At 37.7% G+C, this 17306-nt stretch overlaps 2 protein-coding genes across 3 annotated transcripts; both read right to left on the bottom strand.

Annotated features, from left to right (window-relative positions):
* Window positions 1-23: 23 nt before the first annotated feature.
* On the bottom strand, window positions 24-7651 carry LOC116136938. Of its 2 annotated transcripts, XM_031422618.1 has the most exons (14): window positions 6966-7651; window positions 6765-6851; window positions 6341-6450; window positions 6089-6139; window positions 5561-5732; window positions 4865-5182; window positions 4564-4767; window positions 3385-3870; window positions 3007-3216; window positions 2581-2769; window positions 1771-1934; window positions 1501-1653; window positions 1304-1382; window positions 24-827 (listed from the first exon to the last, which is right to left on the bottom strand). In XM_031422618.1, exons 1-14 carry the CDS (start codon window positions 7398-7400, stop codon window positions 387-389), a joined length of 3099 nt encoding a protein of 1032 aa, XP_031278478.1. In that variant the 5' UTR covers window positions 7401-7651; the 3' UTR covers window positions 24-386. The 2 variants fall into 2 exon arrangements, with proteins under 2 accessions (XP_031278478.1, XP_031278479.1); XM_031422619.1 differs by lacking the exon at window positions 6966-7651 and having other exon boundaries at window positions 6341-6463; window positions 6765-6843.
* A 1575-nt stretch (window positions 7652-9226) lies between these two features.
* LOC116136989 (UDP-D-xylose:L-fucose alpha-1,3-D-xylosyltransferase MGP4-like) lies at window positions 9227-12496 on the bottom strand. The gene is made up of 4 exons (XM_031422674.1): window positions 11905-12496; window positions 11426-11587; window positions 11060-11275; window positions 9227-9950 (listed from the first exon to the last, which is right to left on the bottom strand). Exons 1-4 carry the CDS (start codon window positions 12382-12384, stop codon window positions 9741-9743), a joined length of 1068 nt encoding a protein of 355 aa, XP_031278534.1. The 5' UTR covers window positions 12385-12496; the 3' UTR covers window positions 9227-9740.
* Between the last annotated feature and the right edge of the window lie 4810 nt (window positions 12497-17306).

Here is a 17306-nt window from a genome sequence, read left to right as displayed (position 1 = left end):
ATTTACATGGAAGGATTTGATAATAGAGAACAGAGAGCAATAAATAAATACAATTTCTAAGGAGCTAGAGTTATACAAATTCTTCATTGATGACTGTCTTTACAAATTCTCATGCCTTTTTCTTCCATTTGAATGTACCAACCCTGGAAAGGCATTTTAAAAAGAAGAAAAAAATGAAAAAGAAAATCGCTTGTATACATTTGGCATTTGTCAGCATCAAATGACCAGGACCGGAAGGACGCAGTTAGTTACATACGAACTAAGCAAACATGCACAACACATATTTGTGCATCCTTTCTGACAAAAAAATCGACCAGATGAGGGAGAATTCAAAAATTAAAGAATTATCTAATTAGAATCTACTTAGACGCCACAACCTTGAAAAATCAGTTTGCCACAGTTGAGTTTGAATCTTTTGTCTCCCCTTCAGGTGGGGGTTTCACATACTTACCTATTACCTTTTGGCGATTCCGTTTCTTCATCCTTGAAAGTTTATCCTTACTCTGTTGCTTCCTTTTCTCTTTCTGTCGATTTCGAAGGTTCCTCTCTCTCTCAATAATACCTTGCCATACAACCTCACCTGTTGATGGCCACAACCATCGTCGTGTAGGGTGGTCGGAATCTGTCTCTTCGGCCAAGTCCTCATCCATGCTCTTTAAAGTGGTGTATGAGAACCATTTCACCCACATTTTACCTCTTCGGCTCTTAAAGCTGTGGTGTTCTTGCATTGCACCAGTCTCATGGTTCACATATATCATCCGTCTACCACTGTGGTATGCCCAGACATTTACAAGTAGCTCAAGCAAACGTGAGTAACAATGTTTGTCCTGCAGAGCCACAAAAGTGAGACAAATAGCAAACGCTATTGATTTGGGGAAGAACGTCAAAGAGTTACAAATATAAAAACTAGCAATACTATATACCATTTTGATAAGACTTTTTGTGTTTTTTTCTTAAATACACTCAAATACAACAGGAAGTCATTTTATCGAAATTTTGGACCATAGACTGAGCTTTAGTATTTAAAGGATGAGTAATACATATACAACATTTCTCATACAATATGATGTGGCAAAAGATGATTGGGTGAAAGTTTATTTTTAATTTAAAATCAGTCAATCATCTTTGTCAAATCATGTTGTATAAAATTGTTGTATGTATAGTATTATGCTTAAAGGATGCCAGATTCCTTCAAATAAATCATAGTTAAATGGACCCTGGATGATAATGAAGTCTATTTACTGATTGGAAAAATACTGTTCTGTCAGAAAGCGCACAACTACTTGAAGTAGAAGCGCTGTACCTTTGACATACTCAGATAACAGTATCCATTTTGATGGTGCTCATCATACATTTGTGCATCTAAGGCATCCACAAACATCCTGCAATGAAGAAACAATATACAATTTAATATTCAATAACAAACATCCACAAACATCTTCTAACATGGGCACAGGCCTTATTGCAAGTATACTGAGATCCACAAGCAACCACAATTACCTTGAGAACATAACAAACTCTAGGAAGGACTTCGTTGGCAAAGCCCAACTCTGCATGACAGCCCATGTACCCCCATCTTCGGGCATGGGAGGTAAAACATTGAAATCATGCTTTATGCCGTACATTCTCTTGAGAGACTCAGAAAATGCATACCTTCAACCATTCATCAAACGGAGAAACCAAATCAAATATTCTTATAGGAGAGAGAAAATAAACTCAGAATTCAAATATAATTGTGCTTAATTAATTGATTAACTTCACAGCTCTTACTTGCAATTGCCGGCATTTATTGCATCACAAAACGACCAGAAATCCTGTTGTAAGGGGTTTCTTGAATCCATGTCCATACGAACCCAAAAGTAGAGTGTGTCACCATGTCTTCGCGTTTGAATAGCATTTAGCAATTCATTTTCAGCAATCCCAGACAATGATCCCTGTTTATACCCCGCAGACAAAAGAAAAAGAGCAACTTATTTCCAGCCCTAACAATACTTGGAAAATGGGGTGCAAAACTTGTGCAGTGACTTACTTTCTTTGATAGAAGATATCAAAAAGGTTTGATGTCACCAATTTCTATTTTTTGTTTGGAGATTCAAATTTCCATTAACGAGAGGAATTGTCAAACAGCTAAATGCAAACCACAGAGGTTATGACAATAGGAGGACAGGGACCATCTCCTGAAACTGTATGTCTATTGAATTAAATAAGTTACTCCATAAGTTTGGCATTTCAAAATGGAATGTCAATTTTGAACTTGTAACTAGGACAGTAATTGATACGATGCCAATAAGATAACCATGAACAAGGCTGCTGCCATTGACTAATCTATAGCGTAGCAAAAAGCTTCACACTCTTGTCAAAATTCATCCATATTAATAACTGTTTGAACCCATTTCCCTGACAAGATTAGTCTGCCAGGCCCATATTCAGGATTGATCACCAGTTGGTAAGCTCTGTTGATTGAATGTATTCTAATTTCCGATTAATATATAAAGGTAACTTAAAGCAGAGTTTAAAAGTAAAAATAACAAATGAACAACAGAAGAGATAGGGAGTAAGGTGAGACAAAGAACCACAAACCTTGCTTGCTGTTACTCTCCAAGACTGAAAACCAATCCAAGCATTTTTGTGCATACGATCAATCCGGTTTGCAATTGCGAAAAAGGCTCCGTATTCACCAAGGCTGTCTCGGTAGTAAGGATTGTTCAGAAGTGGCAGACGGGAGGATGCATCAACATCATCTGTTCCAGGTCTTCGGCCTTTGGTGGACTGAAAATATACAGCCCATGGATCCACATCAAATATGTAAAAAAGAATATTCTTTCATGCAGGTTCCAGTAAAATTTAGGGTTACACGTAATAGTATTAAAAGGGAAAAAGCATAAAAACCGTATAATAGTATAAAAAGGGGGATTAAAACTTTTCTATGATATATTTTTCCAAAGTAGAGAAAAGATTTAGATAACAGAGAATATACACATTTTCAACAATTAAAATGCAACTAACCAATCCAATGCCACGATAAAGCGATTTATGGTGCAGAAAAGGCCAGGTTCCTTCCCCAAAATAAGGTTCATAAATGCACAATGGTTGACCTGTCCTTTCAAGTTCACCTTCATCTCGTTCATGCAAATCATTTTTAGAACGATCAGCCCTTTTGGCACTTCGATACACTTCCTCCCATGTTCCATGAGATTGTTCGCTTCTATCTTTTAACTGCATTAAATTCCAGAAAATGTGAATTTCTAAACCAAATAACGGGGTCAGAAATTATTATTCTTTAGTCACCTTTCTCTTATTATATTCTTGATATCAACACATAGTTTTGTCCTCTAAAAAAGTAAAACAGAGAAAGAGTTGTCACTGCACAGAACAATTATTTACCTCTTCTTCCTCTCTCCTTTTTCTCATGTTAAATATCCCAAGTGATTTTTCTTCCTCCCAAATCTCATATGAAAATGAGTCATATGTTGCAGGCACAGTACCATAGCTCTCTCTTAGAGTAAGGTTCCACTGTCCCTCAACCTGCTTTAAAAATCTGTCACTTCTTGAGGCTCTTTCTTCATATGTTGAATTTGAAAAGGCTTCAAATAGTTGCCACTGCCATTCTTCCTTAAATTTGGGAGGAAGTTCTTTAATAGCCTTCGGCATCGCAACTTCTGATGGGAGCTTGAGAACATTTTCAAGCAGCAAACCATAACCTTCAATAGTTTCCAAAACCATCAGGTTCTTAACAGTACCTCTTCCTATTGAGGCAACATTGTGAGCCAGAGGTGATAACTTCCCATTTGCAATTACTTGCAACATAATTTGTGTCAGAACTCTTAAATTTTCTTTAGGAAAAAGATAGCCATTCACCCTGTCATCAACCTAATTGTTATAGCCAATGAGTTAGTATTTCATCAACAACAAAGTTTAAAAAAAAAAAAAAAAGAGAGAGAGAGAGAGAGAGAAGATGATTCATAAGAAAAGGGGGTGAGAAAATAAGTATTAGACAGATATTTACAACTCCCAGTTAGCTGCAGGAGCTGCTAATTATAAAATGTACAAAAGAAAGTGAGCTCAAAAATTTACGTCAACTTCTGACTGAACCATGTATCCCTTAGCCAATATCAAGTTTTAAATAGTGAATTTAGAAGAGTAGCTCTCCCTTTGAGCTTTTCAGGCTTGATGTGGGATTAAATATCAGAAAGTTACGAGACAGAAAAACCACAGAATAACCAAACCCAATACAAATCGACATTTTGATGCATGAGAAGCTATTACAGCAAAGAAGAGAAAATCTAATTAAAATCCAATACGCCATACAATCAAGAGCAGGATTAACTAGAAATATTTCAGAGAAATTAAAAAAACATCTAAATTTTAGTTGACTTCAGCTTATGAATTGTCCAGGAAACAAAAATCGGAAATAAGTAAAGGGACATGCCTACACACTGTTGGACTTGTATGCTTTTAAGTACCAAAGCATTTAAAATCAAAATTTTCATGGCAGGGAAGTATGCATTCATAAGTTCAACTTGTTAGCCACTTTGCTTAAACATTGAAGAATCAGAAGCATACATATTTCCTGATGTTGGAGAGGTCTGGGGCTATGATTGGTTTCCCAAAGCACATGGCTTTCATCAACATTACAGGAAAAGATTGCTCCTCAACAAAGGACCCGTATAGCACCACATCAGCCATGTTAAGAACACTATCAGCATCCTCTTCAACAACTATGTGCTTCACAATTCCTCTAGGATAATGCAGGTTAAAAGCAATGGCCTGAGGGACATAGAAGAAAAACTGGTTAACCAACTAGAAGATTAGAAAAGTAATCAACTTGAACCACAGTTTTGAACATATATAGTTGATGCCTAACCTCAATAGCTAAGCTGTAATTAACAGTTGAATCCCTGCTTAAAATCATGATCTTGATATGAGAATTTGATTCATTTTCCACTACAGAGTTAGGAAAAAGTGGCAATAAAGCCTGTAAAACAATGGCATGCTCCAGCCATAAACCCCTGTACAGAAATTGGCTTCCTACAATTGCAATGACAAGATCATCAGCACTATAGCCCATCTCGGCACGTATACTATTGTTGTACAAAGCCCGTTTGCTATCAGCTTTCCATGCTTCAGCAGGAGAACCCGGAATAACATAATAGTTTCCAGAATCAAATGTAGAGTACATTACCTGTAGAAAGCACAGAAAGAAATAAAATCATTGAAAATCAGGTCCTGACTTCAGCACCAATCTAATAAGAATGAGCCTTACGGATAACTACATTTGTACCAGATGATACATAGTTGCAATTGTCCTGAATACTAAAGGCCATGATATTGCCTTTAAAATGAGTAAGCACATAAAAAGATGTATCTAATCTGTGCATTTACATCCCCTGGCTCGAACTCAGAGACATCATAACACAGAAATGATTACTAAGAAGAAAAATTTAAACGCACAGGTGAAAATGTATATCCCTCACACCCCGTTCTGGAAAGTTGTATCCTTAAATATCATTTTAAAATGCTAAACACTGTGTACAACCAAACATCACCTAATGGTTATTACCGGCAAGACATAGTCAGGGAATAAAACAACAGTGGCACGGTTGAAAACTCTTTTCCAATAGCTCACAAGCTCAAGTTGCCCATTTGAAGCATACTGTCTAGAACGAATAGCGAGTGTTTTTTCATGGATGGTCCATATGAGAGGCAAAGACTTGAAAGGTTCCTGCATGAGACTGTAAGAAGTAAAATCAATGATGTTAACTGACTGATAACAATTAAACAAATAACTGAAGCACTGACAAATCCATTCCTGAAGTAAGGTCTAAAGTAATGGAGGCAAAAAGGTTGCATTTCCGTTGTAACAAATCAAGTTAATGACAAACTAGTGTATCTATAACTTCTACAACTTTTTAGGTCACAAACTGCAAAACAAATCCAATTTGCATCTAAAGGCATTATCCTTAGAGTCTAGACAACATAAGGAAAAGAAAAACTAGGATGCAGAAAATATAGATGAGGGAAGAAAAGCAAGGACCTTGAGAAGCCAATTTCGAAATTATATCTAGAGAAAACAAAATAAATATCTTACCGGGAAAAGATACCCTTGGCTTCAAGAGAGCTCACAAGTATGCCATCATAGCTGCAAAAAGGATACATCATCATGAAAAATAACCAAAAACCATTATATGCAGAGGTAACCATATGAAAAAAAAATGAATTGATCAAAGACTACAACGATTATGAGTAAGTAGTTCAACAGTTAAACATACTACCCTTCCACTTGCTGGAGTTAACAGACTTAACACGAAATATAAGAGACTAGTCAACATTAAAAACGTACTTCAGCCAATTTACAAAATACTCCATCTTGTCACGGGTTTGAATAATGGTAACTGGAACTCCTGTGTTTTTCCAGACTTCATATGCTGGACCATCTGCAAGGGAGTAAACCTGCCAAAAGAAACTAAAACGTATGTGATACTGAGAAAAATTGTTCATCCCATTATGTCTAATGCGGTGCATATAAGCATGATTAACTAACTGAAACTTCATCTTTTCTAAACCTTGAGGTAGGTCCATGACTACTTTAATTTGTTCATTTTTTGCACTTAATCAAGCAATTGAATCAAAAGAATATTAATTGACCAGAAGGATAGCCCAGATGAATAAAATTGAGGCTCAAGCAATCCAAAAATATCTTCACTTGACAACCACAAGTTAAGCTTAACAGAAGATGTAACATACAAATAACAATCCATTACTACCTGAATTGAATAACCAATCTCTCGCAATGCAATTGCAACTGTCACCATTAGCAATTGCTGTGGATCAACCAACAGATCCGCAAAAACCTTCAAGTAGAAATAAAAATCAAACGAACTATAAAACAAATAAAAATCCAAAACCAACAACAAAGCAAACCCATTAACACAGTATCTAAACTTGAGCTACTATAGAATACTGACCAATGCAAGCTGGGGCTTTCTGTATCCAAAACGGAGTTGAGTCCTATTAAAAACATTAGTCAAATTCAACTCTCTATTTTCGCTTTGAAATTTCTCCATAAGCTTTAAGGGCTTAAATGTAATGTCTTCTCCAAAATCCAACAGACCCATTTCTTTCAAGAACATCAAATCTGAAGGGACTACATCCGTTTCTTGCAATGAATCATCGGATTTATCCATTACTGAACCAGGTAAAAACATCTGAAAAATAACAACAAAGACCAAGAAGACAGCAACCGTGCCAATCCATTGTAAATAATCTAGCTTCTTGAAAAACAAGAAACGTGAAAATCTCGATCTGTGTCTCTGTAAAAAGGGGTGCCTCTCAGTTCTTGATGAAGAACGGCCAAGATTCTCTCTCTTGAATGGAAAGACCCCACTTTCTAAAGAACCCATTTACATTCCCATCAAATTTACAGAAAAAAGGAAAAAAGGAAAAAGGAAAAGAAAGAAGACGTTTCAACACAAACACATGCAAATCAAGAAAGAAAGAAGAATTAGAGTGGTAAAAAAGAGAAGTGGAAGTAAGAAAAGAATAAATTCAAATAAAGAAAGGAGAGTGTTTAAGCAGAAGAGAAAGAGAGTACAGGATGCTTGCTTTGCTTGTGAGCTGAGTAAAAGAATGGGCAGAGTTCATAGAGAGAGAGAGAAAGCGAGAAGAGATGGTTACTTAATGACGTGTCTTTGGTCTGCCTGTCTGTCTCTGTCCTTAATTTGTCAAAGAGGGTGACTTCTTATTAAGCTTTAAAGAGAAGGAGAATAATCTTAACGATAAATTTGGAAGAACTAACGCTTTTTATCAGATCTTCAAAATGGAAATTGGAAAATAATTTTAAAACGAAAGATACAGTCATCACCTAATTACCGTGGGCCTTTTTAAGTCCATGCAGCTTCTTAATATTTCAAATTAACAAATTTTCAAAGTGTCGGTTACATACACCCAGTAACTTCAATTTTCTCATCACATCATAATTTTCTTATCAATTTTAAAATATGATTGCTTGATAGGAGCGTAATAAATTATACACGTGGAGCTAAAATAATGGATGCATGAATGAAACGATACCTGATGTCATACGCATAATAATACTAAATAATAAAGTAAGAGAGGAAGGTGGTATTGTTGAAAACGAAAGAGGATAATTGCATATTAATTAAATTAAATAGAGAGCAAACGACATGTTCCCACGCAAAGATGAGTGAAATACAGGTTTCACCCCTTCGTTTCATTTATTCCAAATTCTCATTTTTAAAGTGATTCTATTAGTGATTGTGGAGCTCAGTCGAGTGCTATTACAAAACCATCCATGTATCATCTCATTCCAAACCACCCTATTCCAGTTTGGGCTTTTCGTTTTTTGCCCAACTTCTCAACCTTTTTTCAGTCGCCCTCTCCATCGGAAATCATCCCCCACCCAGCCATTCGACTCACTGGGCCGCCCTATCCAAAACCTCCATATTTCTCGACCCTGTTCATCGTTGATTGAAGGCCTTTTCCCTAGAATTTGGTTGAGTTAAATGATGATTGGGGTTATGGTGCTTGTGTTAGGGTCATGGTGTGGGTGGCGGGGTTTGTCAACAGGTTGGCATCAAAGGCTGGCCGAAAAGTCTCGCGACCATGGAAGACGAAAAGTCACAATTGGGAGTTGGTGTATGTTTTGTAGCGGCTGGGAGTTGGTGTGGGTTTTGCAGTGGCTGACAGTGGTGGGTTGGTGGTGATGGAATTGAGGATGGGTTGGGTTGTGAGAAAATTTTGGTAAAAAGACATAAATACCCTTTATTCCTTTAACCGTTCTATTAAATGATTTTTGGTTAATTTAAAGGTGGGAATGTGAAATTTATCAAAACCAGGGTGGGAACTGGTCTTTTCAATAAACCTTGGGTGGCTCTTAAATAAAATATCTGACAGCTTGTACAACCGATCTTCCAGCCTTTATCAGCTGTCAAATTTGATGGTACCATACTACCATTAATAACTCTCACTTATGCTGAATCAATATCCACATATGCCTCTACCTTCACTATACCGCCTAGCTAATTATACCACCCAATAATTAAATTTTAAATTTAGATATAAAACTATTTATTTCTACATATATTAAGAGTTTAATGTCCTCGGAGCTTATACTTCTGCTTATACCTTATCAAGTTTCTAAGTATTCATTTTATGGAATGGCTGAATTAACCTATTGTGAATATATAAAATTATGACACAAACTGATAAAAAAAAAGGTAATTTTGTCTCTCTGCTTTACTCCTTTAGTTGTACAACAACTTGATATCCACGCAGCACACGGTTGATTTTATACAACCGACAAAACAGCGTCTCACATAAATGTTGAAGCAAAATTTCTCCTAAAAGGAGGTTGAGGAGTCATGAGTCATGACATCTTCGAATGAGACAGTCGAGTTGAGCAACCCGGCTACAATCTGATTGGTTAAAACAAGTTGACTCAGATGCTTTTGCACACACCTTATGTAATGAATTCCGGCCCCTTCATTGCCAACCAATTTCAAGACATACGATCTATCTGACTTTTTGCAAACTTAAACCCCGCCAAAAATACAATTAAAAAACCCAGCAATTTCACTACTACATTTTCAGATTCCTCCCTTCGATTCCATGATGCCGGCTCATGAGCAGAAAGATGACCCCTCGGCAAGCTGAACTCCATCAAGGTTGACAAATAATGCCTTATTAATTCAGCAGAAAGAGATCATATGGTTACCCCCTTGTTATAACCTGCCTAATGGTGATTCCAGGGCGTGATCATCCACCAACCAGAGACTAAAATCACGGAAGCGTTTTATCTTTTTATCAAAACCTGTGATGTAATTATTATGTATGATTACATGCATCCCTTTAGTTTCTTGTACCCATGTCTGGTTCTTGAAGTATAGTCCTCCAGTTGGGAATGCTGCCTGGGGCAGCAGGTACAGATCCACCTACAGAAATAGCAGAAATGAACATTCATCAAATTAATCCAAACAACATATGTCTGAAGATACTTTTAAAATGTTATCCAGAAATCAGCTCATTATTTTTCATTATTTAGAGTACATCCAATGAGAAAATAGCAGAGGAAAATGAATATGTAGACTAAGCAAAGCCCCAAGGATCGTCATTCACAGAAGCCACCCATAACCAACTTAACACATTAGTACTTCCTCAAGCACGAGGACACCCTAATAGCAATGAAATTGATTTCCATGACACATGAAACCCAATAGACAAAAGGGAGTTTTGAAGCTAAAGCACTACTGATGGAATTAGCAGGTAGAGATATCAACAGTGCAAATAGTGTCATAATTCTCATTATTCAGGTGTCTAATGAGCTCCATAGTTTTTTTTTTTTTTTTTGGACAGATGTAACAAACTATTCCAAAGTATTCTGTTTGATCAAACAGAAGCCTTGGAAAATAAACATAACTAACAGTTCATGTCAATTATTAAGGCACAAATCCAAGCACATTTTTCGGCAAGGTTTTTAAAGGCCAAGATGCAGAACCAGGACCTCAGTTTTACAAAGTTTCAGGTGTGTGCCTTAAGGGTTAGAATAATCAAAAAAAACTTTACAGTCCTCTATTATTTGATTGAAAATAAAATGACAACAATCAACTTAGAAACATATTTCATTCATTAGGTTAAAATAAACAGATAAAAAGGTACAAATATAAGAACAAAGATCTAAGAATTTAAAATGATAATTTGGTACCACAATACTGACAAGAAGCCCAATAATACAAAGACCCAGCCCAAAGAATAAAGAATCGTAGGAGCATAACTAATTCTACAACTTGTAAAGAGTGAATTTCACTACTTCAACCCGTCTCAAGGAGGATGATGCCAAGAACTTAATCGTCTATGACTAAAACTTGTATAAGCCAAGAAATGGGATATGTACTTGGCACAAGTCAGGCTAAACCGCTATAGCCTGAAACATACTAATTTTCATCCACAAGCCTCAATTTTGGCAATCACCTTCTGGTAACTAAGCATTTTGACATGAATAAGGTTACTAAGGAGGCATGGCAAGAACAGACAAGGAACATACCTGCCCCGCTGTTCTATTCAGTGCCCAGTTAAACGCAGGCTGATCATTTGCTTTCTTTGCTTTGGACCATGGTTGAGCTTGAAGCTCTTCAATCCATTTCTTCATAACTACTTTCGCTCCATCAGTGGGCCTCATGAAAATCATGCAGCTACATATATAAGTGCGTCCCTTTTTCCCAGGAGGCGGCAAATCATGGGAGTGGTTGAGTGGCTTAACCTGGTTCCCCAAAGAGAGAAAAAGCATCAGTGAAAAAAAGAAGTTTATACTAGAAACGCAATGTCATGAGCTATGTATTACAAATACGGCATAGAATCAAAACTTCACCGAGAAAACATACAAAGGTAGTAGTAACTTTAGCGCACATACCGCAGCCATATCATCGGTGAAGTACACATCGTGATTTCCCTTTAAATATCGGAATGGATCTCCCAACCAGACCATATCAACATCATTGTACATAACATTATACCCAAGTTCCAATATGTGCAGCAGATGGCGAGGCCTTCGAGATGTAAAATTGAAGAATCCCTATACAGTAAAAACCAAAATCAACACCATTTCGATTTCACAAGCAGTTAACTCAATTAACTAACCCCTAAACCAACAATAAGGCAAAAGCAACTTGGTTGAGTAAAACACTGACAAAAACTGCTAATTATCAGCATTATAGCGATCAACAAAGGCCTGAACTATATAACACAGGATGAATAACAAACTAATCCAACTAAGAGTCAAATCAACAGTAGCTCAGATAATGTTTAACGCACACAAAGTTGTAAATGATTAAGAAACAGCAAAATCTTAAATCCTTTGTCTTTTAGTGTAGTCATAAAAGAAGATTTAACCTGAGAACCAAACTTATGCGCAGTTTGTGAATCGGGAGCGGGGGGAACGAGCACGGCGTGACCGGGCCATTTCTCGTTAACCTTATAAAGAGTGGCATAATCCTCTGCAATCACCAGAACTTTATCTTGGTGCTTTTGCCGGCTAATACTAATCAACCAGTTTTGCAGAAAAGGTAAGTAAGGTTGACTCACAGCACAAACAATCACAGTTCCGTTCTTGGCTACGAACGACACTGCTTGAGACAGAGTGTAATCGCGCCATTTGGCGAGAGAGGAGGTGGTGTTTGGGAACATGAATTGGGGCGTTCCAATCCAAGGAAGGATTACTCCGAGTAGGACTAAGAGAGTGAGTAAGACTAGAACGGTTGTTCGATTGAGAAGTGACATTGGTCTTTGGAAGGATATTGAATTCCGTGGAGAAACTGGGTAGGGATCTGATAACGGACTGTGTAACGGTCTTTGGTGAAGGAACTGAGACATTGTTGCAACTTATCAACAATAAGTTGTAATCAATTTCAGATTTCTCTGAAAGATTTTGTGTGATCTAAGACCCAAGGAAGTTCAGTAGTTCTTGAGTTCTGACCGAGTTGAGAGTTTTGAGTCTTTAAGATTGGATCTCTGATGATGGGTTCTCAATTTCGGTTTTAGGGTCGGGTCTGCTATGTTTTGTCCGACTTGAATGCATGGATCCAAAGTCGGATACACCCATGACACATTTATAATTATATATCTGCCCAATATCTTAAAATAAAACAATTGCTTCTCATCTAGCCCCAAATTCTTTTTATGTTTTTTAATCGGGATATCCAGGTCGGTTTGCACGTACATTAAATTTAACTGGCCAGACCTCCCAAGCTTACATTTAAAAAAATAACCCTGAAAATATTTTTGAATTTTTTTAATTTAGAAAAGCTAACATGGCACACTTAAAATTCATTAAACATGTAAAACGGGTTAAACTGAAAAGATTTAAACATATGTGGGTAAAATTGTAATTAACAAAATTTTATTTAAATTTTGAAATTTGAAAACGAGCCCCCACCCTTCAAAATCGCTTAATCGAGTCATATACCCAAAAAACGACCGACGAACACATTTCGTTTCTCTGCAATTTTTGGCGACGACAGTGCCTTAATTCTGGCAAATATTCGATCCTTAAGCTTCCTTACACAAAACCATGATTAGTTCACAAAGAGGAGGAAAACCCAACCCCACTCTGAATCCTAGACTCCTACGGCGCAAACAGTTCAAAGGTTATCAAAGAAGACCCTCCGGTGGATCATCTGATGAGTCAAGGTGGTCCAGAGGTAGAGGAGACAATGACGACACAAGAAAAGAGAGAAAAATCGGGAAATGGTTATGAAGAGGAGGACGCCGACGAGAATTCAAGCGAGGAGGAGGACGGCGGTGAAGAAATGTTTTATTCTTTGTTTTGAATTTGATGAGAAATTTGATTGATTTGAGCAAATTTAGGGGATATGTAGTTGGTTTTATTGTTATGATGGTTGTGGCTTTTTGTTGAGCAGTCGACGGGCATGGGGGGAATGACTTTGTTTGGGTTCCAGAGGATGGGGGAAGGCAAGGGAGGTTGTTTGTGGGAGGTTGGAGGATATTGCAGGGTAGCCCTCTAGCCCCCCTGTTCTGCAACCTCTTGCCATCCTCAGCCCTGCAACCTCGTGGAACCTGCCACAACAAGCTCTGTAGGGCTTGCATTGGTTTCCCCGGTCCTGTCGAGGCCAAAAACACTTACTCCCTGATGCCCTCGAAGGCCATATCCCCCAAATTGTCCACCTATTGGTTGTTTTGGTCTCTTTTTTTTTTTTTTTTTTTTGCTGATATTTAGTTTATATCGTTTGTGCAGATTTTGCAAAGCGTAAATTATAAAGACTATGGGTTGGAGATTGTAAGCGATAAGGTACCGTACTTCCCCGTAAGGGTGATAATTAGGTCGAGTTGGCAAATTTTTATGAGAATAATGGAGATTTTAAAGGAACAAAAGAAGGGTATGGACCAATTTAAAGAGAGTTGCTTCGGTCAATTTGTGAACATTGGAGAAAACTGGAAAACGACTTTCTAGGGGCAGGGAGTGCATTATATGTTGTTGCACTCAGTAAAAAGCCAAAAAAAAATAAATGAAATGTGGTTCGCAGTGGATGGGAAGCCACTATGGTTTGGGATGATGGAATATGCCCTTGTGACAGGTTTAAGATGCAGGGCATTTCCAGATGCGGAAAAGCAAGAGAGAATAAAAAAGAGTAGGGTAGCCGATAATTTGGCTAAAAAGGTTTTGGGGGGAAGGCGTTTATTATGGGACGTGATTTAGAGGAGAGGCTATGAGAAGCTGGGTTTACGTCTTCAGAGAAGTTCAAGATGTGTCTGGTATGGTTTGTTCATTCGATCCTAATGACTTCAGACTCAACAAAAGTCGTTAATATGGATTGGGTGAAGTTTGCAAGGAACATAGACTTTTTTAATGTTTATTCGTGGGGACGGGTATCATTTCAGCTAACCATGGACTCCCTGCAAGGAAAAGACATGGCATTAAAGCATCGCCAATCTGTTGAGTAGAATAAACCGAACACGTACAATTTATTGGGCTTCCCATGGGCCATGCAAGTAAATCTTAATAGCCTTTTTTTTTTTTTTTTTGTATAATATGTACTTTAATTATGATATGAATTGTTTTTTTACAATGTAGGCTTAGATGTATGAGGTCGTCTCTGTCCTGGCTAAGGCGGGGGGGAGGATGAAGACTTCCGATGAGCGACTGCAACCTAAACAACTAAATCAAAATCATTACCCAAACCCAATCCATTATTAAATCTTTGTAAGTTGAAATATAAAATGGAAAGTGGAGACACACATACCTAGACGAAATGTCAGGAGGAGGAGGAGGAGGATCTGTGGTGGAGAAGATGTTAATGGTGGGAAGAAGAAGATGTACAGGAAGGAGGAAGAAAAAGATGTAGACGAAGAAGAATATGATGTAGAGGAAACTTAGAAGAAACAACAACCAAGGGAGGGATGCGTTAATGGCGGGAGGAAGAAGAATAAGGTGTTTGGGTTTATTTGCAAGAATTTCGGCTCTTTGGGGACATATTGTAATTTTTAAAAGATTACACAATACTTCATTAATCCTAATTAATCATTAATCATGTTTAATTAACTTTAATCAATAATAAGGCTATTTACTTAACACTTTCAAACTACATGGCCTTTTAATTAAATTTGAACTTGATTTGACCTTTTAATAAAATGCTCTCGTACATTAAATTTAACTAGCTAGACCTCCCAAGTTTACATTTAAAAAAATGACCTTGAAAATATTTTTGAATTTTTTTTTAATTTAGAAACGCTGCCGTGGCACACTTAGGATTTATTAAACATGTAAAATGGGTTAAAATGAAAAGATTTAAAGATATGTGGGTAAAGTCATAATTAACGAAAGTTTGTTTGAATTTTGAAATTTGAAAACGAGCCCCCACCCTTCAAAATCGCTTAATCGAGCCATATACCCAAAAAACGACCGACGAACACATTTTGTTTCTCTGTGATTTTCGGCGACGACAGTGCCTTAATTCCGGCAAATATTCGATCCTTAAGCTTCCTTACACAAAATCATGGTTGACATTCACAAAGAAAAGGAAAACCGAACCCCACTCCGAATCCTAGACTCCGATGGTGCTAGCAGTTCAAAGGCTATCGAAGAAGACGCTATGATGGATCATCTGATGAGTCAAGGTGGTCCAGAGGCAGAGGAGACAACAGCGACACAAGAAAAGAGAGAAGAATCAGGAAATGGTTTTGAAAAGGAGGACACCAACTAGAATTCAGGCGAGGAGGAGGACAACGGTGAAGAAAGGGTACGTTTTTTACTTTTTGTTTTGAATTTGATGAGAAATTTGATTGATTTGAGCGAATTTGGGGGATATGTAGTTGGTTTTATTGTTATGATGGTTGTGGCTTTTTGTCGAGCAGTTGATGGGCATGGGGGGAGTGGTTTTATTTGGGTTCCAGAGGATGGGGGAAGGCAAGGGAAGTTGGAGGGCTGGGGATGGTAGGAGGTGGCGGAATAGGGGGGCTGGAGGGCTGCCCTGCATATTCTGCCATCCTCAACCCTCCAACCTCATGGAACCTGCCACAACAAGCTCTGTAAAGGCTTGCATTGGCTTCCCCGGTCCTGTCGAGGCCAAAAAAACCCACTCCGCGATGCCATTGAAGGCCATATCCCCCAAATTGTCAGCCTATTGGTTATTTGGTCTCTTTTTTCGCTGATATTTAGTTTATATCGTTTGTGCTGATTTTGCGAAGCATAAATTATAAAGACTATGAGTTGGAGATTGTAAGCGACAAGGTATCGTACTTCCCCGTAAATGTGACAATTGGGTCGAGTTGGGAAGTTTTTACGAGAATAATGGAGATTTTAAAGGAACAGAAGAAGGGTATGGACCAATTTAAAGAGAGTTGCTTCGATCATTTTGTAAACATCAGAGAAAACTAGAAAACGACTTTTTGGGGGCAGGGAGTGCATTATATGTTGTTGCACTCAGTAAAAAGCTAAAAAAAATAAAAATGAAATGTGGTTCGTAATGGATGGGAAGCCACTACGCTTTGGGATGATGGAATATGCCCTTGTGACAAGTTTAAGATGCGGGGCATTTCCAGATGCGGAAGAGCAGGAGAGAATAAAAAAGAGTAGGGCAGCCGATAACTTGGCTAAAAAGGTTTTGGGGGAAAGGCGTCTATTACGGGACGCGATTTAGAGGAAAGGCTAGGAGAAGCTAGGTTTAAAGCATGGCGTTAAAGCATTGCCAATCTGTTGAGAAGAATAGACCGAGCACGTACAATTTATTTGGCTTCCCATGGGCCATGCAGGTAAATATTGAGAGTTTTTTTTTTTTTTTTTTTTTATTATATGTGTTTTAATTATGATATGGACTGTTTTTTTACAATGTAGGCTTGGATATATGAGGTTATCCTTGTCCTAGCTAAGGCGGGGGGGAGGATGAAGACTTCCGATGAGCGACCGCAACCTAAACAACTAAATCAAAATCATAACCCTGACCCAATCCATCATTAAATCTTTGTAAGTCAAAATATAAAATGGAAAGGGGAGATACACATACCTGGAAAAAATGTCAGGAGGAGGATCTGTGGCGTAGAAGATGTTAATGGCAGAGGAAAAAGATAGTTTTAATGGTGAGAAGAAGAAGATGTACAGGAAGAAGAAGCTGTAGACAAAGAAGAAGATGCAGAAGAAGATGTAGACAAAGCTTAGAAGAAACAACAACCAGGGGAGGGATGCTTTAATGGCGGGAGGAAGAAGAAGAAGGTGTTTGGGTTTGTTTGCAAGAATTTTGGCTCTTTGGGGATATATTGTAATTTTTAAAAGATTACACAAT

The sequence above is a fragment of the Pistacia vera genome, unplaced genomic scaffold (assembly GCF_008641045.1).
Source record: "Pistacia vera cultivar Batoury unplaced genomic scaffold, PisVer_v2 Contig320, whole genome shotgun sequence".
In the NCBI taxonomy this organism is placed as follows: Eukaryota; Viridiplantae; Streptophyta; class Magnoliopsida; order Sapindales; family Anacardiaceae; genus Pistacia; species Pistacia vera.
Note: the sequence above shows the minus strand (reverse complement) of the source record. Positions and strands in the feature narration are given on the sequence as shown.